This window comes from Ovis canadensis, chromosome 2 (genome assembly GCF_042477335.2).
Source record: "Ovis canadensis isolate MfBH-ARS-UI-01 breed Bighorn chromosome 2, ARS-UI_OviCan_v2, whole genome shotgun sequence".
Taxonomy (NCBI): Eukaryota; Metazoa; Chordata; class Mammalia; order Artiodactyla; family Bovidae; genus Ovis; species Ovis canadensis.
Genome location: NC_091246.1, coordinates 143713605 through 143738712, shown reverse-complemented (window position 1 = coordinate 143738712; position 25108 = coordinate 143713605). Strand labels below are relative to the sequence as shown.

General features: G+C 40.4%; 1 protein-coding gene and 1 long non-coding RNA gene across 10 annotated transcripts in view; both read right to left on the bottom strand.

The window, feature by feature from the left end:
• LOC138433872 (uncharacterized) overlaps positions 1–17782 on the bottom strand; it is a 133564-nt gene extending 115782 nt beyond the window's left edge. Inside the window, exons 1-3 of one of the 2 annotated variants that reach the window (XR_011254493.1) lie at positions 17600–17782; positions 13861–14128; positions 3979–4041 (exon numbers count right to left, since the gene is read on the bottom strand). This is a non-coding gene — a long non-coding RNA (uncharacterized lncRNA). The remainder of the gene's footprint in view (positions 1–3978; positions 4042–13860; positions 14129–17599) is intronic. The other variant, XR_011254494.1, reaches the window with a different exon arrangement.
• Positions 17783–19700: 1918 nt separating this feature from the next.
• Positions 19701–25108, bottom strand: part of METTL8 (methyltransferase 8, tRNA N3-cytidine) — an 85401-nt gene continuing 79993 nt past the window's right edge. For all 8 annotated transcript variants that reach the window (XM_069577231.1, XM_069577235.1, XM_069577234.1 and 5 more), the window contains 3 exons: positions 22502–22608; positions 22302–22367; positions 19701–21551 (listed from right to left, as the gene is read on the bottom strand). In XM_069577231.1, coding sequence (XP_069433332.1) covers positions 21361–21551; positions 22302–22367; positions 22502–22608 — 364 coding nt within the window. In that variant the 3' untranslated portion in view covers positions 19701–21360. The remainder of the gene's footprint in view (positions 21552–22301; positions 22368–22501; positions 22609–25108) is intronic.

Sequence of the window (25108 nt, the reverse complement as noted above, 5' to 3'; positions counted from 1 at the left end):
TAAGTGACTCATCTACAGTTGCACAGCCAGATAAATGGAAAAAGGTACAATTAGACACTTCACAATTAGACCAGTAACCCTGAAGAAGATGAAGTTGAACGGGTCTATGAAGACCTACAAGACTTTCTAGAACTAACACCCAAAAAAGATGTCCTTTTCATTATAGGGGACTGGAATGCAAAAGTAGGAAGTCAAGAGATACCTGGAGTAACAGGCAAGGGTTGGCCGTGGAGTACAGAATGAAGCAGGACAAAGGCTAATAGAGTTCTGCCAAGGGAACGCACTAGTCATAGCAAACACCCTCTTCCAACAACACAAGAAAAGACTCTACACATGGACATCACCAGATGGTCAACACCGAAATCAGATTGATTATATTCTTTGCAGCCAAAGATGGAGAAGCTCTATACAGTCAGCAAAAACAAGACTGGGAGCTGACTGTGGCTCAGATCATGAACTCCTTATTGCCAAATTCAGACTTAAATTGAAGAAAGTATGGAAAACCACTAGACCATTCATGTATGATCTAAATAAAATCCCTTATGACTATACAGTGGAAGTGAGAAATAGATTTAAGGGACTAGATCTGATAGACAGAGTGCCTGATGAACTATGGATGGAGGTTCGTGACACTATACAGGAAACAGGAATCAAGACCATCCCTATGGAAAAGAAATGCAAAAAAGCAAAATGGCTGTCTGAGGAGGCCTTACAAATAGCTGTGAAGAGAAGAGAAGCGAAAAGCAAAGGAGAAAAGGAAAGATATAAGCATCTGAATGCAGAGTTCTAAAGACTAGCAAGGAGAGATAAGAAAGCCTTCCTCAGGGGTCAATGCAAATAAATAGAGGAAAACAATAGAATGGGAAAGACTAGAGATCTCTTCAAGAAAATTAGACATACCAAGGGAACATTTCATGCAAAGATGGGCACAATAAAGGACAGAAATGGTATGGACCTAACAGAAGCAGAAGATATTAAGAAGAGGTGGCAAAAATACACAGAACTGTACAAAAAAAGATCTTCATGACCCAGATAATCATGATAGTGTGATCACTCACACTCACCTAGAGCCAGACATCCTGGAATGTGAAGTCAAGTGGGCCTTAGGAAGCATCATTACAAACAAAGCTCGTGGAGGTGATGGAATTCCAGTAGAGCTATTTCAAATCGTGAATGATGATGCTGTTAAACTGCTGCATTCAATATGTCAGCAAATTTGGAAAACTCAGCAGTGGCCACACGACTGGAAAAGGTCAGTTTTCATTCCAATCCCAAAGAAAGGCAATGCCAAAGAATGCTCAAACTATTACACAGTTGCACTCATCTCACACACTAGTAAAATAATGCTCAAAATTTTCCAAGCCAGGCTTCAGCAGTACATGAACTGTGAACTTCCAGATGTTCAAGCTGGTTTTAGAAAAGGCAGAGGAACCAGAGATCAAATTGCCAGTATCCTCTGGATCATTGAAAAAGCAAGCGAGTTCCAGAAAAACATCTACTTCTGCTTTATTGATTAGGCCAAAGCTTTTGACTGTGTGGAGAACATTAAACTGTGGAAAATTCTGAAAGAGATGGGAATACCAGACCACCTGACTTGCCTCTTAAGAAATCTGTATGCAGGTCAGGAAGCAATAGTTAGAACTCGACATGGAACAACAGACTGGTTCCAAATAGGAAAAGGAGTACGTCAAGGCTGTATATTGTCACCCTGCTTATTTAACTTATATGCAGAGTACATCATGAGAAACGCTGGACTGGAAGAAGCACACGCTGGAATCAAGATTGCCAGGAGAAATATCAATAACCTCAGATATGCAGATGACACCACTCTTATGGCAGAAAGTGAAGAACTAAAGAGCCTCTTGATGAAATTGAAAGAGAAGAGTGAAAAAGTTGGCTTAAAGCTCAACATTCAGAAAATGAAGATCATGGCATCCAGTCCCATCACTTCATGGGAAATAAGTGGGGAAATAGTGGAAACAGTTGCTGATTTTATTTTTGGGGGCTCCAAAATCACTGCAGATGGTTACTGCAGCCATGAAATTAAGAGACGCTTACTCCTTGGAAGGAAAGCTATGATCAACCTAGATAGCATATTCAAAAGCAGAGACATTACTTTGCCAACTAAGGTCCGTCTAGTCAAGGCTATGGTTTTTCCGGTAGTCATGTATGGATGTGAGAGCTGGACTGTGAAGAAGGCTGAGTGCCAAAGAATTGATGCTTTTGAACTGTGGTGTTGGAGAAGACTCTTGAGAGTCCCTTGGACTGCAAGGACATCCAACCAGTCCATCCTAAAGGAGATCAGTCCTGGGTGTTCATTGGAGGGACTAATGCTGAAGCTGAAACTCCAATCCTGAGGCCACCTGATGCGAAAAGCTGGCTTGTCTGAAAAGGCCCTGATGGTGGGAAAGATTGAGGGCAGGAGCAAAAGGGGACGACAGAGGATGAGATGGTTGGATGGTTCACCGACTCAATGGACATGGGTTTGGGTGGACTCCAGGAGTTGGTGATGGACAGGGAGGCCTGGCATGATGCGGTTCATGGGGTCACAGAGAGTCGGTCATGAATGAGAGACTGAACTGAAGTAAACTGAGACGCTTCACAGAAGCTAAAACGCAATCACAAATGGAAAAATGTTCAAGATTGCCTGTAATCAAAGAAATGTACATTGACATTAAGTGTCATTTCATACCACATTTTGGTGAGACTTTGGTTAAACTGTCACTCTCAGATAAGGAGGAAATAATATAAATCATTAAGGTTTTAGGAAAGCCACTTGTCATTGCTTATAAGCAATTGTAAAGAGACTCTCTTGAACTCAGTAATCACATCTCTAGAATTTATTCTTAGAAAATTATTCAAAAGAAGACTCATATGAATACAAAGTTTGCTGCAGCATTTATCAAACATTAAAAGCAATCTAAATTTACAAATATAGAAATACTTACACTATGGTACATTAATGAAATGGAATATTATGTGGCCACTTAAACTATAATTGTGAGTGATAATAATATAATAATGTTAGATAATGTTGAGTAAGGTAAGTCAAATATAAAATTTTACCTATTTGCAATTATATAAAAGTATGTATCCATATATTCAAGGACCAGAATGGAACATAAAATGAAAATACTTTCAAAGGTTGGGATAGCAGAATTTTTTTTCTGATTTTTAATTGTTTTTATTTCTGTTATTATCTACATGATGCCAAAACCAGGAGCTGGGAAAGACAGAAGATGTTGTCTTTGCCTTTTGATAATATATACTTTAACTGAGAATTTATAGAATCATTGACATGTAGAGCTGAAAGGGACCTTATTGGACTCTTGGTTCAACTTCCTGATTTTACAAATAAATACTCTGAGGCAGAAAAAGATTGACTTGCTCAATTGTTCATATTTAATTAGGAGTTAGAAATTACAACCTCAAAATGACTTACTGTCATTTAGGGTACATTTGTTGCAGAGAAATTAAGTTGTTAGGACCCTATCTTGAAATATATCATATCCATAGAAAATTACTATTTTACTAATGCTATTTTCGTATCTGCAATATCAACTGCCCTCTTTCCCCACCTGAAATAAGCTGTATGCCAAAGCAAGAGCTCTAATTCTCAACTGTATGATACACATCATGCATATTTTTGGCATTTCAAAGCATGTCAAAATATTTATCAAGATGATGAGTATTTCAATAACAATGGGGAAGCTGCTAGTCATTCTCCCCTGATGGTAACAGCAGGGATTCAATTAAGATTTGATAAATCAATTAAATTGAATTTCACTTTAAAGCATTTAAAATATGTTTTCTAACACTGATTTTTAAAAAATCTATTTAAATATCTTAAAACTAATTCCTGGGATAGGAATGCAGATTATAGGTGAATATATGTTTACACAGGCCTTGCAAAGAGGCCCCCATCTACTTACCCATGACCACAAAAGTAAAGCATATCTTCAGGAAAAGTAGACCCACCTGGCAGGTGAAGTTCTGTGCTCTTAAACCCATTTAGATGATGATCAATTTGGACTGGGCTCTCTGAAAGGACAAATAAAAATCAAAACACATAGGAAGAGGCTAAAGAAATTTTGGAAGCTGTAGGTTGGTGTGGTGATACTAAAGTTGTTTGTGTGTTTGTGTTGAATGGTTATGTTGAGCCCCCACAGCTGATTTGCAAGAAGTGTATATGAGGACATTTGAGGCCACAAGGTGTCTACTGCTGGGGTTCTAGCATGCCTGAGCAGTGTGTATTAGTACAGTGAGTTTCTGGAGTATTCAAATAAATAGTACCAGCAGCCAAACTGATAGTGCTGGCTGCTCCCACCAGTACTTTGTACCTGAGCCCCTGACAGCAGCACCAGCTTTGGTCCCTGGGACAGGAGCATGGGCTTGATGGAAAGCCCTGGATGCCATTTAATGGAAGAAAGCCCTTGAGACACTCTAATAAGAAGACAATGACATACAAATAAGGAATAAGAGTGTGTGTGTGCTTAATTGTTCAGTCATGTTCAACTCTCTGCAGCCCAGTGGCCTGTGACCCGCCAGTCTCTTCTGTCCATGGAATTTTCCAGGCAAGAATACTGGAGTGAGTTGCCATTTCCTACTCCAGGGGATCTTCCCAACCCAGGAATCGAGCCCATGTCTCTTGTGTCTCCTGCATTGGCAAGTGGATTCTTTACCACTAGTGCCACTTGGGAAGCTCAGGAATAAGAGAGGAAGACTTTAAAAGTCGCTTATACACACAATCTCTAGTTTCAAGTTAATATTCATATATTTAGATTCAAAACCTATTTACACTTTACAGTCTGACTCTACTCTTTTGCATCTCCAAATCAGTTCAAAAGTCATGGAATTCTCTGTGGTATTTTAAGTCATACTCTCAATGGTTCTCCACCCTGGCTAGGCATCAAAATCTCTGAGAATCAAAAATAAACACCAATGCTCATGGTCCCCATGGATAGATAAAATCAGAATAAAGTTGTAGGACCGAACGATCAATATGTTTTAAGAGCGTCCCAGGTGTTTCTAAGGCACAGCCAATGTGGAGATCCATTGCTCCAATAGGATAAAAGCCTCTAGAGGCTTTCTAGAACAGTTTTGGTTCTAATATCCATATGAATTACCTGGAGATCTTATTAAAATATAGATCCTGATTCAAAGCATCTGGGGTGGGGACAGATTCTGTATTTCCAACAGACTCCTCTGGTGGGCAGAGATAGTAACAAAATAATATTCATTTTTAATAAAAAAGGGCAAAACAGAAAGTGTATATGGCTTCATTTTATATGACCAAAACTTTTAACTTGGTCACCTAAATATTCTTTAAAGTCAAGAAGATACTGAATTTGATAGCATGTACATTCTCTATTGCTTCCTACCTCCCAGGTGTGCCAGACACTCATTAGGACCAAGCCTTAGGGAGCACAGTTGAAAGAGATCTTTGGACTGAAATAGCAGGGAAGCCAAGGTAACAGGTAAGAAGGTGAACATGAACTCTGAAGGGAGATGTAAGATCAGGAAAAGGGAAATGAACATTTTTGTCTGAAGGCAGGCGATGGAGAGCTGGAGTAGAGGCAGTGCCTAAAATTCTCATGAAGACCCTAAATGCCAGGGTGGCTTTTTCCTGTTGTGCTAGCACACAGGCAAAGTCAATGTAACACCAGCACACAGGGAAAGTCAATGCAACACCTTTTCTTTAAACACTCTCTATTTACCCATCACTTCCAGCCACAAGGGTTGGTGGAAGGTCTGAGATTTTTCCAGGTTTGCTTGGTGAAGGGTTTGATGATTCTAGAATATTCTTAGTGGTGGGCATTATGAGAAGGTTCTGTGGTGGTGGGAGCCCAGGATCTCTTGTACTTAACTCCTCTCTCCATGGAGTGGACGATGAGAGTGTGTGCAAGGTGCCAGGCTGAGTCCAAGTGGGCTGGGAATAGTGAACAACAGTGGTAGACAGGGTGATCTGTATGGAAACTGGGTGGGAAGAACAGAGCTAGCAACAAAAGACCGCAAATTCATGATTTGGGAAGACCAGGCTCAACACAAAGGCTGGTTTGTGTTTTTAACTGTGGTAAAAATACACATAAAATTTACCATCAACCATTTTGAGTGTACAGCTCAGTAGCATTACGTACATTCACACTGTATTACCATCAGCACCATCCATCTACACAACACTTGCATCTTGCAAAACTTAAACCTTGGCAACTCTAGCCTACTTACTGTCTCTGTAAATTTGAATATGGTGTCATAGTCTAAGAAATCATTGCTGTATCCAGTCATGACGCTTTTCTGTCTCTATGAGTTACATGTATCTTTAAGTGGAATCACACCTTGTCCTTTTGTGACTGGCTTATTTCAGCTAGCAAAATGTCCTCAAGGTTTATCTATGTGGTAGCATGTGTCAGAATTTTCTTCCTTTTGAGTACTGAATAACATCTCTTTTATGTATATACCATGTTTTGTTTACCCAGTCATTGCTGATGAATGCTTGGGTTGCTTCCACCTTTCGGTTATTATGAATAATGCTTCTATGAATATATACCACTTTGGGTCCCCGCTTCTAATTCTTTTGGATATACATCCAGAAGTGGGGCTGCTGGCTTACACGGTAATTCTACCTTTAACTTTTTGAGGAACCACCATACCGTTTTCCATAGGTGGCTGCACTGTTTTTCTTTCTGATTAACAGGGCACAAGTGTTCCAATTTCTCCACATTCTTGCCAACACTTGTCATCTTCTGTTTTTTAATAGTGCCATCCTAATGAGTGTCAGTGAAAGAGGAGAGTGAACAAGTTGGCTTAAAGCTCAACATTCAGAAAACGAAGATCATGGCATCTGGTCCCTTCAGTTCATGGGAAATAGATGGGGAAACAGTAGAAACAGTGTCAGACTTTATTTTTGGGGGCTCCAAAATCACTGCAGATGGTGACTGCAGCCATGAAATTAAAAGATGCTTACTCCTTGGAAGAAAAATTATGACCAACCTAGACAACATATTCAAAAGCAGAGACATTACTTTGCCAACAAAGGTCCGTCTAGTCAAGGCTATGGTTTTTCAAGTGGTCACGTATGGATGTGAGAGTTGGACTGTGAAGAAAGCTGAGCGCTGAAGAATTGATGCTTTTGAACTGTGGTGTTGGAGAAGACTCTTGAGAGTCCCTTGGACTGCAAGGAGATCCAACCAGTCCATTCTGAAGGAGATCAGTCCTGGCTGTTCATTGAAGGACTGATGCTAAAGCTGAAACTCCAATACTTTGGCCACCTCATGCGAAGAGTTTCTCATTGGAAAAGACTCTGATGCTGGGAGGGATTTGGGGCAGGAGGAGAAGGGGACGACAGAGGATGAGATGGGTGGATGGCATCACCGACTCAATGGACATGAGTTTGAGTGAACTCTGGGAGTTGATGATAGACAGGGAGGCCTGGTGTGCTGCAATTCATGGGGTCGCAAAGAGTCGGACATGACTAAGAGACTGAACCGAACTGAATGGGTGTCAGGTGCTGCGCCATTGTGGTTTTGATTAGTGATGTTGAACATCTTTTCATATGCTAACTGGCCATTTTTCATACCTTCTATGGAGAAACGTCTATTTAATTCCTTTGTTCATTTTTTAAATTGATTTGGTGTTGTTGAGTTGTAGTTCTTTCTATATTCTGGATATTAACCCCTTGTCAAATATAAGGTTTGCAGATACTTTCTCCTGTTCTGTGGGTTGCCTTTTCACTCTGTTGTGTCTTTTGATATACAAAAGTCTTAAATTTTGATGTGTTCTACTTGAGCATTTTTCTATTATTGTTGCCTATGATTTTGGTGTCATATTACAAGAAATTATTACTAAATCCAATGTCTTGAAGCTTTTCCCTTAGGTTTTCTTCTAAGAGTTTTATAGTTTTATGTTTTACATTTGGGGTTTTTAAAAAATTCATCTTGAATTAATTTTTCTATGTGATCTAAAGTTAGGGTCTAACAATTCTTTTGAGTGTGGAAATCCAGTCTTTCCAACATAATTTATTGGAAAGACTGTCCTTTCCCCACTGAATGATCACAACACCCTTTGGAAAAATCACTTAAGCATGTATGCAAGGGTTTATTTCTGGCCTCTACAGAGGCTAGTTTTTTTTTTTTTAATTTATGTGATCAGGTGATGACTATAGAGAGATGAGCCAAATGAGGTTCTTTGGTTGGATGATCAGCTCAGATGAATCATTTTTTATAGGGTGGGGTTTTGTAGCACTAACAGAGGCATACAGTTCTCTTGAAGGCAGCCTAGACCTCATCCAACTGTGATAGGTTGGGTGGATTGAAGTAATGCAGGAATGGTACTGAGAGGTATTTAAGGGGATGCCCTAAATGCTGTGGCAGGAGGAGATCTGTGTAGAGGTATAGGTAGCATTATTAAAAGTGATTTGGAACTTCTCTAGAGATCCAGTTGCTAAGACTCCACTCTCCCAGTGCAGGGGGCCTGGGTTCAATCCATGGTCAGGGAACTAGATCCCACATGCTGCAGTTAAAAGGTCCTGTATGCTGCAACGAAGATCGAAGATCCCACGAGCTGCAATGGGAGACCTGACTTAGCCAAATAAATAAATAAATATTAAAAAATGTTTGTTTTAAAGGACTTGAACACCAGAGGGTATGTGACACAGGGGCTACATCTTGAGGACTTGTTCTACATGCTGTTTGGTTTTTGCTGGGTAGCACATGACTAGATGTATTCATGGAGGGCTTTGAAAAGCGTCTGAAAAATTAGGATGCCAATTGATACTTGACTATGGTGGTCAAATGGTAGTGGCCAGCCAAAGCCAAGAGACTTTAAGTAGGAGACACCACATCTCAAACAGATGGGCATCCATCCTAAGTTGTGGGCATCTAAAGAGCAAGGGCCAAGTCTTATTCATTCCAGTATGCTGTGTCCAGCAGTTTCTGGCACATGGTGGACAGATGCTTAATACATGCTTGAAATGAACTGAATGTAAGCCAAGGAGACAGCAATAATTTGAAGTAAGAAAACTCAACTCTTTACAGTTAGGAAAAGTTTCTTATGCCTAACTTACAATATTTATATTACACGAAGAGTACATTGCTCCTCCATTCAAAAAGATAAAGATTTGATCACCATCCTTTGTTTTAAAAAAGTCTATTAATTACCACTTACTAAGGACCAACCTGACCTGCCTCTTGAGAAATCTGTATGCAGGTCAGGAAGCAACAGTTAGAACTTGACATGGAACAACAGACTGGTTCCAAATAGGAAAAGGAATATGTCAAGGCTGTATATTGTCACCCTGCTTATTTAACTTATATGCAGAGTACATCATGAGAAACGCTGGGCTGGAAGAAGCACAAGCTGGAATCAAGATTGCCGGGAGAAATATCAATCACCTCAGATATGTAGAGGACACCATCCTTATGGCAGAAAGTGAAGAGGAACTAAAAAGCCTCTTGATGAAAGTGAAAGAGGAGAGTGAAAAAGTTGGCTTAAAGCTCAACATTCAGAAAATGAAGATCATGGCATCTGATCCCATCACTTCATGGGAAATAGATGGGGAAACAATGGAAACAGTGTCAGACTTTATTTTGGGGGGCTCCAAAATCAGTGCAGATGGTGACTGCAGCCATGAAATGAAAAAACGTTTACTCCTTGGAAGGAAAGTTATGACCAACCTAGATAGCATATTCAAAAGCAGAGACATTACTTTGCCAACAAAGGTCCATCTAGTCAAGGCTATGGTTTTTCCAGTAGTCATGTATGTATGTGAGCGTTGACTGTGAAGAAAGCTGAGCGCTGAAGAACTGATGCTTTTGAACTGTGGTGTTGGAGAAGACTCTTGAAGAGTCCCTTGCACTGCAAGGAAATCCAACCAGTCCATTCTAAAGGAGATCAGTCCTGGGTGTTCATTGGAAGGACTGATGCTAAAGCTGAAACTCCAATACTTTGGCCACCTCATACGAAGAGCTGACTCATTGGAAAAGACCCTGATGCTGGGAGGGGTTGGGGGCAGGAGGAGGAGGGGCCGACAGAGGATGAGATGGTTGGATGGCATCACTGACTCGATGGACATGAGTTTGAGTGAACCCCAAGAGTTGGTGCTGGACAGGGAGGCCTGGCGTGCTGCAATTCATGGGGTCGCAGAGCCGGACACGACTGAGCGACTGAACTGAACTGAAGGGCCGATTATCTCCAGGCATCATGCCTTTGACTTGATGTGCGTTATATTTAGTCCTTGCAAGTCTTCAGGTATGCAATATGATCTCCGATTACTGAGGCTCAGGGTTGTTAAGTATCTTGTTTAAGGTTACACAACCAGCAGAAGCACAGCTAGCATTTATATCTAAACAGGTCCCATGTTTCTTCTCTGAGAACTCTCTTTCTGTTTCTACCTGGGAGCTATCATTCTCATCTTCTAATGTGATATTCTTCCAGGGTTAATAAACACATTTTCTTTGGCCTCTCTAATCATGGCTCCTATTTAAAACACTATTAATAATATTTTATCTGTCACTGGCCTTCCCCCAAGTTCTCCATGTTGAGTTTGGCATCAACCCAGCATTTAAATACTATTGAGTGGGGGGAAAATATCCAGGTTTTGATTTCAACAAAAGAACTGAATCATCTCTCTTTCCATTTTACGTCAGCATAGAAAGTACTTTGGACCGATTCACATAGTCACAAAAAAGTCAAGAATTTAAAAAGTGAACCAATAAAAACCATATGTAAAATAGATAGCCAACAGGAATTTGCTGTATGGCTCAGGAAACTCAAACAGGGGCTCCGTATCAACCTAGAGGGGTGGGATGGGGAGGGAGATGCGAGGGAAGTTCAAAAGGAAGGGGATATATGTATATCTATGGCTTATTCATGTTGAGGTTTGACAGAAAACAGCAAAATTCTGTAAAGCAATTATCCTTCAATAAAGAATAATAATAAAAAAAGAACTCTGGTGACAGCAGGGTGGTGAGGTGTGGTTTTGTTTACTTCACACAGACAACTTGATGAGAAGGATAGCAGCAAAAACACTGAGCATTGGACCAAACATTTCTAGGTGCAGGAGCCTAGGTCCTGGCACAGTACACTCTGAGGGAAAGAGAGACAACAGGGTTCAGGAGGCAAAGTCAGACAAATACTCTGACGTAGGTTTTTAGTCCCCCTGTGGCTTATTATTTATTTTTTTGGCCATGCCACACGGCATGTGGGATCTTAGTTCCCTGACTAGGGACTGAACCTGCGCCCCCTGCAGAGGAAGCGTGGAGTCTTAACCGCTGGACCTCCAGGGAAGTCCCCTCGCTATGGTTTACAGCAGAGCAGGTCAAGGTGGGGGACTGTGACCTGGTGCTGGTGTTTCATTCCCAGTTCCTGATGGGGTCTGGCAGAGAGACTGAGTAAATTTGTATCTGTGCTAGCTAATGAAAATCTTGGGCTTTCCTAACTTTACCTTTTCCTGTTCATCCCTTCATTCCCCATACCAAGAGGAATGCCTGACATGTAACTGGTGCACATTGGCGGTAGTTGTTCTTGGTCGTTCAGTCGCTAAGTCATGTCCAAGTCTTTGAGACCCTATGGAGTGCAGCCGGCCAGGCTCCTCTGTCCATGGGACTTCCCAGGCAAGAATACTGGAGTGGGCTGCCACTTCCTTCTCCAGGGGATCTTCCTGACCCAGAGATCGAACCCGCATCTCCTACATTGGCAGGTGGATTCTTCACCTAAGCAGGGAAGCCCCACACACTGAATGAATGGGCAGTAACAAGGAGATTGTGAGGAGAGGGCAGGAACCAGGAGACAATGCCAGGAACTGGAGTCATTTTTTTTTCCTGTTAATTTACCGTTATTGTGTTTTATGAAACTATTGATCTGGGACATGTGGAAACTGGTAAAATAAAACAAAAAGCAACCAGTGGTTCTTCACCTCGAATAGTTTGAGAAGTGCTGGTATACAGTGAGTCAGTGAAGAAGTGCTGCTTGGCAGAGTTGCGAGACCTCCTGGCCATTTATTTAGTGACGTCTAGTAAAGATTTAAGTGTAGTGGGGTTCCCAGAATAAGTCACTGGTTGTAACTTCGGAAATTCATTTTGTTTGCAGTTCCTAGTATTCTTACCATGTACAAGTGTCAGAGCATACTGTGCAGATTCTACCCATCACTAAGAAAGATGCTTACAGACCAGGTAAGCTGCCACAGGCTTACAGGTAAATGCTGAGCAGATGACTCAGCAAGTGACAAAACAACAAAGTGGAGTCCACTCCACAGTGTTCTTCTAGTCTCAGTAGATGTGGGCTATGTTTTAACCCCGTACTTATAAGACGTTGGGGTAATTTCCACTCCTGTTGTTTCTTGCCATGTGGAGGGACAGCAAACGGTCTCTTGAGTCCTGTCTTCCTCATTCCTGGGAGAGGTGAAGTGACTTAGATGAAAAGTGAATCTGGGAAGTAAATTAGTCATGTTTAACCTAGTCCTTTTTCACTGTCTCTTGGACGCCAGGTACTCTGTAAAAGGTTGGGGGCATTCACTCATGGGTAGATTCTCCCAGCCCAGCTGTCCAGCTGCAGATTTTGATTCTGGGGTTCAGTACTAGGGGGACAACTGTTTCCATGCACCCTGAGCCTTTCTCTCCAATATCAGCTTCACGTTTTATTTTCATCTTTTGGCACCTTGGTCTTTCTCAGTTGGTTTAAAATCTGGGCAAGCAACACAGGGATACTCTGGGGGCCTCTTGAACTTCACCAGATGGGGGTGACTACATATTGTGGTATTGTATCACAGGCTATTCTGGCCTGTATTTACTTGCCCTCATTTCCTTGCAGAAGGCCAGCACATCTTAATCATTTTGTGGCTCTATTATACTGATACCTAATATGTTCCCTTCTGCAAAGTAGGAGCTAGACTTTCCTATGTCACACTGGGAAATGAGGACAATCTGCTGGCTTGGCCAACATCCCCTTCTGCCTGCACCTTTCTGGGTGTGTTTATCCTAAAACTGCAACCTATCTTTCCAGATTTATGGATATCAATAAACTCATACTTTGTGAAAACAAACACAAGGCTCTGAAATCAAAAGGAAGAATCAGATAAAAGCAAGTCTTTGCTCTTCTAAAACGTATTAAGAACAAAATGTCTTAATGGCCATTTCTGTGGTATGATTCAGGTAAACAAAAACACAGCTCATGGCCTCTGAAGCCTTTGGTTCTTCCTGGGCCAGGCTAGGAGGCACTTAAGCTTGCAGTCTAGTTCTCTGAATTTCAATTAGAAGTCACTCTTGCCACAATCTTCCCTGACCTTGCATTTTTCTTTGGGTCACTGGAACAGTATTTGGCCACTCTGCCTGTGAACACTGCCTACTTTCTCTAGGCCAGAGTGCCAGCTGCTTCTACTGGTAGCCTTCCACAGTGGTGACTGTCTGTATGTGCCTGACCCTAGATTCCTTGTCACCATACTGACATGGTATGCTTCCTTAACTGGACCTTGTCTATGCCAATAACTTTGTCTGTAACTCCCTCCCCATATGGTATTTTATTTGCCATATTATTTTCTATTATAGATTAAGTCCTTAAAGACAACACCCACCCAATGTAGTGAAGACCTTTATCAGTCAAGGTTTTCTATTTTTATCATTCAACTATCCTAGTTTAAACATCTTTTAACTTAAAAATGCATCAGTATATTTAAAGTATAGGCTCCAGGTTTAGAAAGTTATTGACACCTCATAACAAACTATGGATAAATTCCCCATGGTAGAATGAATGAAGAGTAACTTATATTCATATATAACCATAACTCTAGTATAGATAAAGATGCACAACTAGAATCAAACTTAATGTAAATGTGCCAGGAGAAGAAAGCACAAGATTTGCAAAGCTTACATGAAACAAGAAAACGCAACTGGGTGATAACCAAGGCTTCGTTGACTCGGCAGTCTTGCGGACTGAGAAAGGGAGGTGGCTCACGCCAGATTCTTCGGGTGTCCCAGCTTCTTCTTTCCCAGGCCAGGCAGCTGGGTGTGGAACTGCATGCAGAAGGGCTAAACACCGCATGTGTTGTACATCATTTTCATTGTAGGTAAAAAACAGCAAACGGGGAATTCGTCCTTCTTGAGAGTTTCCTTGTACCCATGATCAGCTTCTGAATGCACTTGGAGGAGAAACAATCCTATTAAAATGTCTCTCAAAAGCCAAAGCTAAATGACTAAACATCAAAACTTTGAGGAATGGGAAAAAAAGTCTACGAGGAAAGCATCAGCTTGCTTATCCAGGGAATGAGTAGAATTTTAATTCTCATTCCAGCATGGGGCCGTTGGGCACCAAGCTCCTTTCGCTCTGGGTAGAAAACAAATCCCCAGGTTGCTACTGAGCCAAACTTTAAAGGCCAGTCAGGAAATGAGCAGCACTGCCCCAAATGGGAAAGCCTAGATCAGTGTTTTTTTCTAAAGTAAACAAAAGATCTGCAGAAGTATTTCCTTGCACTATTTGGCAAGAGAAAGAAGCACCTGGAGAGTGAGTTAGGAAGAGAAAGCCTGTAAGACATGGGAGTAGAACAAGGATGGTTATAATGAAGCTTTGTCTCATTAATCTCCAGAGCCCGAGTGTTCTATTACGAAACAAAGCAGCAAATGAAGAGATGCTCAGAAAGACTGGTTGATTAAGAACACATTCATGACAGGATAAATAGAATAGATGCCTTTCTGGATCCTGAATTTCATCTTTCATTTGGATTTTTTAAAAACCTTTAAAAAATAACTTCCAGAGAGTCAAAGTGGAATATATACATTAAAATAAATGAGGGCTGTGAAGGAAGATGTATGAGCAAGGAGAAAAGCTATTATCCTCGGAGGCAGAAATTTCCTTGCTTCAATGCAGCATGTGACGCTGGCAATTTCAGCCATTCTCTTTCAGGCAATTTTCAGTGCAAGTTCCAATGCTGCTTAGGGGACGCTGTCTCAGCTCACCTGAAGGAGGGGAGCATAACTAAAGATGTATAGAGAGCTATTACGTTCTGTTCAGCAGGACAGACTCAGGAGAAAGACAAGTTTCTCTCAAGAGGCTGGAGGTGAGAGAAATGAGGCAGCAACCATAGTTGCTTTTGTTAAGTACACAGCATTAAAACAAAACAAAACACAACTGAGTGACTGAACAACAAACTAACGCAAGAGACTCAACAATATCTCATTAATGTCAGGAAGCTACACTGTTTTAGAGCTTTTTACCAATGATACAGTCTTAAAAGACTTGAAAGGGTAATTGTCCTTCCCTAAAGTGTTCTGAAACAACCAACAATTGATATCTAAAGATTATGTAAGAAAAAAAAAATTAACTTCTGCTTTTCCTGCAAAGAACTAGAAGTCTCATGTAAAGGAGCAATGGGTTGAAAACACTGCCAAAGAATCTGTGTTAACGATACTAAAACTCATAGTTTTCTTGAGTAGGCCCAAGTAGGAGAGATGTTTGGGCCTTTTGTAGGAGGCAATCAAGAGCTCACCTAATTTGGCAGGGAACACCTGATAGAAAAGCATATATTTTCTGGAGTCCAGGCTCTACTTAGTGCCTATCTGCTGAAAGAAAATAAAAGATAAGCACACAAATCACAGGGATGCCAAGGACACTGCTAACCAAACACTATGTGTGACTATTTGACATCCACATGCTCTTAAATATCCTTTTTTGCTCCTTATGTACCATTAACCTTATTTATCTCTTCACCTGCCTCTAGCTCTTCCTGACTGAAGGTTAAGTGGTTGTGAAACCACATGCACCGTAGAATCCAAAGCACCTGTTTTAAACCGTTGGCTAGTGGTGGTGCCTTGTAGTGTGCTTTTGACAAGCTCTGGGAGCAGCTTGAGGGTGGGCTGCTTTGAGCCATCTGGAGGTTTTAATGTGTGCCCCATGCAGCTCATGCCAACCTGGCTTGCCAGAGTCAGGGTCACTGTGCCCTGAGACACTTCAGAATGGTGCTCAAGGGAGCTGTGCTCTGCCGCCACCTGGGCCCTCTTGCAGATGAACTTGCACTTTCAATTTGATGCTGTTTTTCTTACCCTCTGCAGACACTCACACGCAGAACTATTATTACTTGCTTGTTACTGCATGTTGCTGATTCATACGCAGAGGAAAATGTAATTTTGTCTTAACACCTCTTCCCTGTCATTTAAGGCATATGTTAATGAAAGACAGATTTTGGCATCCACTCTCTGCAGCTTTGAGGCCACAGTATATAGTCATTATAAATGAAGATGCAACTGTTATTTTATTTCTATTTATATTTATAACTACACCAAAGCCATCTTGCAGGTACCTTTGTGCCTCTCAAATCCCAAACCATATTCCAAGAAATGCTCAACATTTCATGCTTGAATTGGCATTAATGTGGCATTCATGTACATACAATGTTTTAAATAAAGATGTTTTCACTCATTTTATTATTGACACTCTCTGATCACATATTTTAGATTATGCTGGAGCTGAGCCCTTGAGGACACTTTAAGAGTTTTTCTTTCCACTTGCAGTACAGACTGATTTTTTTTTTTTAAGTGAGGAGTATGCAAGTGATGGGTGCTCTGCTTGTTTGGAGGGGAGCCAAATAGAAGTCTGAAGCCCCAAGGGGGCGGGGCCAGAGCAGAAGTAAACATATGCAGAATGCTGAAAAGAGCTGACTGCAAGCTTCTGCTTTGTCATTCCTCTCCCTTCCCTTCCTTCCCTTCCTTCCCAGTGTGTAATGCGGATAAGTGCTGCCTACTTATTTCATAGAATCACTGGATCTAGAAGGAGCTGTCTCCTTGAAGATCGTCTGATCCACACTCCCACCCACTGCAGTAATTCTCCACTTGATTCAGGAGCTCTTTTTCTTCTTCAGCAGCTTTCCCGAGCAGCATTGTAGCCTATCAGTTAAAAGTGGACTGGTGAGAGGCAGAGTTTTTGGAATCAAGACAGTTCTGGGTCCACACTGTGTTTCTGCCACTGACTCGTGGTGATGATATCCTAGGCAAATTACCCAATACCTCAGAGTTCTAGTCTTATCTGTTAAAAGGTTACAATAAAAACTAATTTGTAGGAGTTTGAGGATTAAATGAAGGAATAATGTGGTATATAAAAGTGTAGTATATAAAAGACTTAGCACTCAGAACTAAATTAAGAGCAGCTAAATAGTTCAATAGGAACCGGGACCCATGCTTCCTGTCTGACAGGCAATACTTTTCCACACATTTTACTGTCTTTCTCACAAGTCTCACAAAACCATTGAAAACGTTTCTGTAGCTGGAGTACTCTGTATGCTGCCTTGTAGACTGTAGATGCTGTTATTAGTAACAACATCTCACACATATTCAGCACTTTAGATTTTACAGTGCACTTTCACAAGCGGGGAGGTGAATAACCACGCCAACATGTCTACTGATGACTAATAGAGGCAGGAAGCAGAAGGAGCAGAGGCTCTGAAAGAAGTCTATTAATGATGCAAATGTGAAGTTATCTGCACTTGTGAGAAGCATAATAAACATTAACACCAACTGGAAGTAACAGTGCATGATATATTCTGGCTTCAGAACTTGGCTTTGATGAGTTAGAAAACCAGAGGAACACAGCATAGGAGTTTGGGGGCAAGAATTTAAGTTACCTGAAATTTAATGGTCTAAATGCTTCAGATGTCCAGGAGGGCAGCTCTTCACACATGGGTGAATAATTTTCACGTACAAATGAGTATAGCAATGATTTAGACTGCATAATGGTAGAAACCTCGATGTGTTCATAATTTAGAGACAAAGCATATGGAACTGAGACAAGCAAAACAAATAAGTTCTCAGAAGTCAGCATTAACTGGGTGTTTCAATACTACAAATGTGTCATACTGAAATGCAAAACTTTTAATAATAGAAACTGTTACCTTGGCTTTCTCACAACCTTCTGAAACAGTACTTCATATGCATGAGAATTTTTACATTTGGAAAATGCTCAAAAGTGAATTTTTAGAAATGGAGGGTGCATTTTTAATATAGCATATTTCATTGTTTCTGTATTATAAAATGAATGAATACATCTTTTTGTTAGAAAGAAAATGGTCCTTTCGAAATTCAGCTCTCTCAGCAGATGAATTTTTAAATATCAAACTCTGCCTAACTAGTCCTACCTCTATGGATGAGGAAAAATGAGAATTTCATGCAGCTATCAATTATTTTTAAACTAATACCCAAGCAGATACATTTGTAACATTTCATGATTTCTTAATATCTATAGGCAATATTCCAAATCAGGTCTTTCTCTTTTTTTTTTCCCTCTGCTAAAAATCTATATTTTGTCTGGTAGCAAATTCTAGATAGGGGGTTGATTCAGGTAGGCAAAGGGAGAGAAAGCAGAAGACACTGATAGAAATGGCCCGATGAACAGCCATGTGGAATAGGAGGTCTATGCTAGACAGAGCCCAAAAGAGCCCAGTTTGTGTCTCACAGTCCAAATTTGGTTTGATGTATTTTTGAAGTTTCTAAAGGTTAACTACATGCTGTAATACATTATAGAAAGACACGAAGCAGAATTTTACTGTGCCAGTCAAGAAGCTGGCTTGAATCTGCTATTTAGGACTGAGAGAGACAGTACAATTTACATGTGTGAGAATGTGGGAATAATTTTACCTTCTGTTGTTTTTAAAACCACCTTGGGCCATGATTTTTAAATTGAGACACAAGATCTGCAGGCGGGGAGGGGGGGTTCCCATAGCAACATTAACTTATCTAAGTGCCCTTGTTGTATGTAATACTTTCAATACTAGTTTGGCTTTAAAATACACACTTTAATTAGGAAAAACAACTGAGTTAAGAGTCTCAGGCAAATTTTTACTTTTACATTTACTGCACGTTTAAACGGAAACCTTGATATTGTACCTCTGAGGATTTGCTACCAAGGCAAATGTATGCAGATACCTTTCATGATTTTCCTTGCCCCCATCTCTGACCTCACTGCATTCCATTCTATTGATGACTCCTTGATCAATCTCTCTAAATATATTTAAAGCACGCTGTGGCTAGGATAAAACAGAAGCAAACCAATCCTGAGTGGCTCCAGTCCAGAGGTGAGCACGCAACGCACCCTCTTATCTAAGGCTGTCTACAAGCTGATGCCCTCCCCATCTTTCCTCCACTATTCTGAACCATGAACAGCCCTATCAAACATACTTGTCTTCTCATCATCTTCTGAGAGCATATGTTCTAGGACTAGTCTGAGACCTACCTCCTCCCACAGCCCTAATTCTTTCCTTCCATCCCATAGCTAATCTGTCTCTCTCTTCAGAACATTATTACTATACCACGCCATGTCTGACTGGGCAGCATCCCTCTCCTCTTTTTTGATCACAGTGTCCTCATTTTCCTTTGAGGAACTTCCTCCATTCACTATGGTCTGGTGGAAGCATTGAATAACCTGCATCGAATAACTCAGTCTGTCAATAGCAGAATCCATGACCCAGCTTGGATTAATCACATTCTGCCAGGAAGCTGAATTTTAAGTGAGTTCAAAAAGGAAAAATAGTTGGAATGATCATCCTAGGTCCTTTCAAGAGATTGTCCATGTCTTTCAGATTTCTGTGGCTCATTATCAAAGTCTGTTAGCTGAAAATCTCCCTATTTGAGTACTTGCTCATATATTATCTCAGTCATGATTTAGAGGCTTGGGACACACACATTTTGCTTTGCCAGCTAGAGCCTACTTACGCTTTCAAAAGACAGGGCTGGGACTTTACTTATTTATTGTATTATTCCATATAATTCAGCACAAAGTAAGTACTCAGTATACATTGTGTAACAAATGAAAGACCAGTCTTAGAAACTCCATTTTTACTAAATGCAATTTGCAAGCCAATTTATATTTTCTTTGAGGCAAAATGGTAAATACATTTTAATTTTTTTGGATGCACTGGGTCTTTGACGCAGCGCATGGGCACTTCATTGCTGTGCGAAGGCTTTCTCTTGCACTGAGCTGGGGCTGCTCTCTAGTCGTGGTGCCTGAGCTTCTCACTGCAGTGGCTTCTTCTTGTGGAGCACGAGGGTGTGCAGGTCTAGTTGCCCCATGTCATATGGGATCTTAGTTCCTGGATCAGGGATTGAACTTGTGTCCCCTGCATTGGTAGGCAGATTCTTAACTACTGGACCACCAGAAAATAGCAAAAAAATTTTAATTGCTACAATTTAAGAATTTTCCTGGGTAAATAGTCTTCTTTTTTTTTTTTAACAGGTTTAATGGGTTTAATAAGTTTACCCCTTCAGTTCCTATTTGCAGCACCCAATATTCCTTTGAAACAGACAGACCCAGCAGTGGCCAACAGTCAAGATCAGACCTCCAGAGTTTAAACGTTCAGGTTCTCTGAGCATTCTGTGTTGCAGTGGCACTTGTCCGAAATTGGTACCTCCCTATCTTTGGGGAGCTTTAAATGTACCAGTGAAAAAAGCTTTTTCCCCTGCAAGGGGAAGAAAGAAAGTCATTCCTCAAACCCAGCGGATATCTGGCTGTGAGGTCTTTCTTCTGTCCCATGTCTTCAGGCTTGTGTTTTTGTTTTTTTTTTTTGCAGTGGAGCAAGAGACCAAAATCTAACCTGAGTTACAAGAAACAAGACAGTGATGGCTATAAAGGGAATGACGAGGAGCAGCGGAGCCTCCTGTCCCTCCCACATCCAATATATGTGCTTCACAGAAAAACAAAAAACAGGTCCACAAAACACAACAGCTAAAATTACAAAAATCCATTCATCCAAGGGTGGTGCTTAAAGAAGGCTTCCAACTTGTACACCAAAGAATAGCCTGAAAATAATGTTAGCATTAGTCATACTTCCCCTATTTTAGGAAAGGAAAGATAAATTAAAATTCTGTTTCAGACATTAGTCTCTAAATTAAAAAAAAAAAGGTTTGGGGATGGACAACAGACAATAACAAAACAAAAAAATAGGCCTTTGCCTTGGTCTTGTGACTTTCTTTGGAAACAAGGCAAGCTGATTCTGCTATCAGTTAACAATGGAGGAGACTTCAGCGGTGTTCAACTAATGTATAAAGGAGATGGTTTTTTTCACTTCTAAAAAATGGCAGGCTTTGGTTTCTCAGAATCATCTGACTTATATCAGTAATTTACCTAAATGCTTTTAAAACTCAGAGAACAAACAAAATGATTAAGACATAATAAATCCAAACAAGCTTGAGCATATTAAGTTTTGAAAACACAAAATGTTGTGCTCTCTTCCAAGTCACTTCTGTGTGCTTAAAATGCACAAAACAGTCCATCCACGATAAACAGCAGGATACATAAATTCTCTTCTTCTGACTGTCTTTTCAAAAATGAAAGATTTACTGAAGACTCTGAATAGTGTAATCCTCTGGTTTGTACCTTAACATGATACATAGTTCAGCCATGAGAAAGGACTGAAAATACCAAGTTGGAGCTTTTTTGAGTCAAGTGTAATGGCTTCTGGAATTTGCCTTGAACCCACACTCGGTGCATTTTCACTTTTTTTTTCCTATTAACTTGTAAGCGACGATCAACCAGGTTTTGCTTCTCATCTAACCCAGCCTTACAGAACATATTGTGCACTTCCCCTGTGAGACAAAAATGGCAATCAAATATATGACATGTGACTTGGGGGAGAGGGGCAGTCAGGAACAATGGAACATTAATGGAATGATTGACCATACGAATTTCATTTATACCAAGAAATATTTTCTAGTACAAATTGATGAAGGAAACCTATGACACCAAATAGGCTTCCCCTACTTCACACAAACACACCAAGTATAAACAGCTGAACACAGCAGGTATAAATAGATACACAACACTACTGGTTGCAGTTTTCAGTATTTTGAGACATGCCCTAGGTCTGAATTCTTGCTGGTTTGCAGAGATCCAAAATGGCACATTATAAAAGTACTCATGTAAGTCTGGGGAAAGTACTTGAATGCAGAATTCATTTTAAATGCTTTTTTTTAAACAAGAAATTGATAAGGGATAAGTAATTTTCTATGGACTCAAAATCAAACTCCCTCTTTTGACTATGGCATGTCATCAATTTTTTTATATCTGGGCTAATGGTACCTCCAAAACAGAAACTTCATTTGGGCATGAGAATGAAACAAGCAATTCTTTAAAGCAGTTTCAATTGGAAAGAGATTAAAAGGCAAAAGGCCATTTTCAAGCTTTTACACACAACAGTTACAATCACTAAAGTGTAAAGACAGCTAATGTTTAATCAGCTCCTGAAGCCTTATTTTAGAGCTTTTGAGTTTCTCCCTGCAAATAATACCCAAGAAAAGTTTCTACAGCTAATTATTTCCTCTTATAGATATGCATACCTTTTGTAAAGAAATATGCTCTGGTGCCATCTCCTCGAACATAAAAATTTTCAGATAAACAATGTCCTAAAAAAAATTGTGACAAGAGAAACTTAGTATTCCTTAAAAAAACCCACCACCCACAACAAAACTGACATGAAATGTAAACACAGCATTATTTAAAACACATGAAAACAATTCCAAACTGAATATATCATTACCCCTTTTAAAACGAAGCTGAGTCTTATCATATCTTCCATAGTCCCGAAATAACAGCATTCCCCCAGGTTTCAGTAACTTGGAAAGTCGGTTTATAACACTTTGCATCCTTTGAAGACAAAGCAGGAGACTGTGGAAGTCTTGTTTTCTACGCCACATTTAACATTCTTAATGACAAAATAAGCATAGCTTGATAAGGCCAAAGAAATCTAAGCCACAAACATAAGGACACCAAAAACAGAAGTATTTTGTATAGAAAGAAAAAAGGATAGCAATTTGCTCAATAATCAGATTCAAAAAGTCTAGAATATCAAGAAATCACCCAAATGATTACAGTGGTAACTTCACATAGCTTGATGTATGATGTCAAAACTGAACTGCAAAACCATACAGACATTCCTGATATTTACAGCAAATTCAGGCAGTTACAGGCAGAAAAAACCGAAGTCATCTCATTTTCCTTGCATGACAAAAAATATGCCAGAGCTGTCCCAAACCAGATATACCTAAACAGGGACATTTTTTTCCTCCAAAACTAGTTGCTTTTCCTCCTGACTTCTTTAGTTCAAAGGTACCATCATTCACTGAAGTATAACACCTCAGAAAAATCTTTGACCTCTTTTACCTTTCTCTTTCTCCATTATACTCTTCACAGCTATTCAATCATCAAATTGCATGTCTTTTTATTATTGTTATTACATATTTGGTATTTCTCTCTTTTGTTTCCATTCAGTTCAATTTAGTTGCTCAGTCGTGTCCGACTCTTTGCGACCCCATGAATTGCAGCACACCAGGCCTCCCTGTCCTGGAGAAGGCAATGGCACCCACTCCAGTACTCTTGCCTGGAAAATCCCATGGACGGAGGGGCCTGGTAGGCTGCAGTCCACGGGGTCGTGAAGAGTCAGACATGACTGAGCAACTTCACTTTCACTTTTCACTTTCATGCATTGGAGAAGGAAATGGGAACCCACTCCAGTGTTCTTGCCTAGAGAATCCCAGGGATGGGGAGCCTGGTGGGCTGCTGTCTATGGGGTCGCACAGAGTCAGACACGACTGAAGCGACGCAGCAGCAGCAGCAGCAGGCCTCCCTGTCCATCACCAACTCCCAGAGTTCACTCAAACTCATGTCCATCGAGTCGGTGATGCCATTCAGCCATCTCATGCTCTGTCGTCCCCTTCTCCTCCTGCCCCCAATCCCTCCCAGCATCAGAGTCTTAGTACTCCCTTAGTACAAACTCCAACATTCTCTGGCTGGAGAAAGAATTGGTTCTAACTAGCTTTATTATTTTCCCTGCCAATCCTTCCTGTATATCACTGATGAGTTATTCTGCTTAAAAAGATGGTTTTCTCAAATCATCCCTTTGTGCAAAATTTCATGACATTTTTTCCGTAGGATAAAAATCTTAGTTCTCTTAGCTTCTTAGCTGAATCCTTAAGATCACCTACAACTGGCCTACAATTAATCTTTCCAACATCTTTCCCACTGCTTCTTAATCTGAAGCATCACTAGCCAAACTGTTACATGCTTCACTCTGAGCTGCCCATGCCTGTGCTTGCGTGGCTTCCCCTGAAAAAATTCTCTCCTCCTTACTCTCTGCCTATTTAAATTCTATTCACACTCTAAGCCCCAGCTCAATACTGGGAAGCCTTTCTTTCTTTTACTGTTTATTCTACCCATCTAGCTCCCAATCAGACATGACCTCTTGTGACTGCTCCTGATTTAATGTTTTTTGGTTAAGTGTTCAAAGCCTTACGTGTGATTATGGTACAGAGATGGCAAAGATTTCAGATCTCATAACAAGCCAAGTGACTGACACTGGCTGCCAACAGAGCTCTATTAAGAAGGACTCAAGACTTGCTGGGAATGACAGTCTACAAAATCAGTTATCAATGTCGGCCCTGGGCAGAGAATGGTAAATGGCAGCCTGTGTAGTAAGTCCTTTCTGTCTCTGCTTTATCCAAACTACTTAAAGCTTCTGAGCATTTCTTATTTTAAAAATGAAAGGTTTGGATCACATAATCTGTAAATTCCTTCCAATTTAAATATTGTTCAGTGGAATAATGAGGTGAAAGAGTATGTCAGGTAATGAAGTAGGCAGTGAGAAACTGAAAGTAACCATGAAAATAAGAGACCAAAAAAAGTGGCATGACTAGGAGAAAATCTCATTTAAACAAATTGGAACATAAGTGCATGGAAAAGAAAACTATTTTTCCTTGTTTATTTTATTACAGGTTATTTTCACACTGTGCATATATCCTTAGGATCTGGCAATTAAAACCATATCTAAAGCTTAAAATATTCACTTTTAGGATAAATGGTTTATGTACAGAGAAAAATCTCTTTCTGCAATTATTAGCAAGACAAGCATGAAATGAAAACACAGAAAAGCAAAGAGTCAGATACTTCAAAATGTAGCCTCCTTTTGCAAACCCTTTGCTCCCAACTGTCCTTTAAAGTCTGCAATGCGGGTCAAGGCAAGGGGTGGGGAACTGCTTCTCTTATCAGTCCATCTTGGCTCACAGTGCAATTCCAGAGCCAGAAATGCAGGCGGGAGTGGGTTGTGGATGACAGGGACAAGACAAGAATGGGGAAAGCCCCTTTTCTCTTA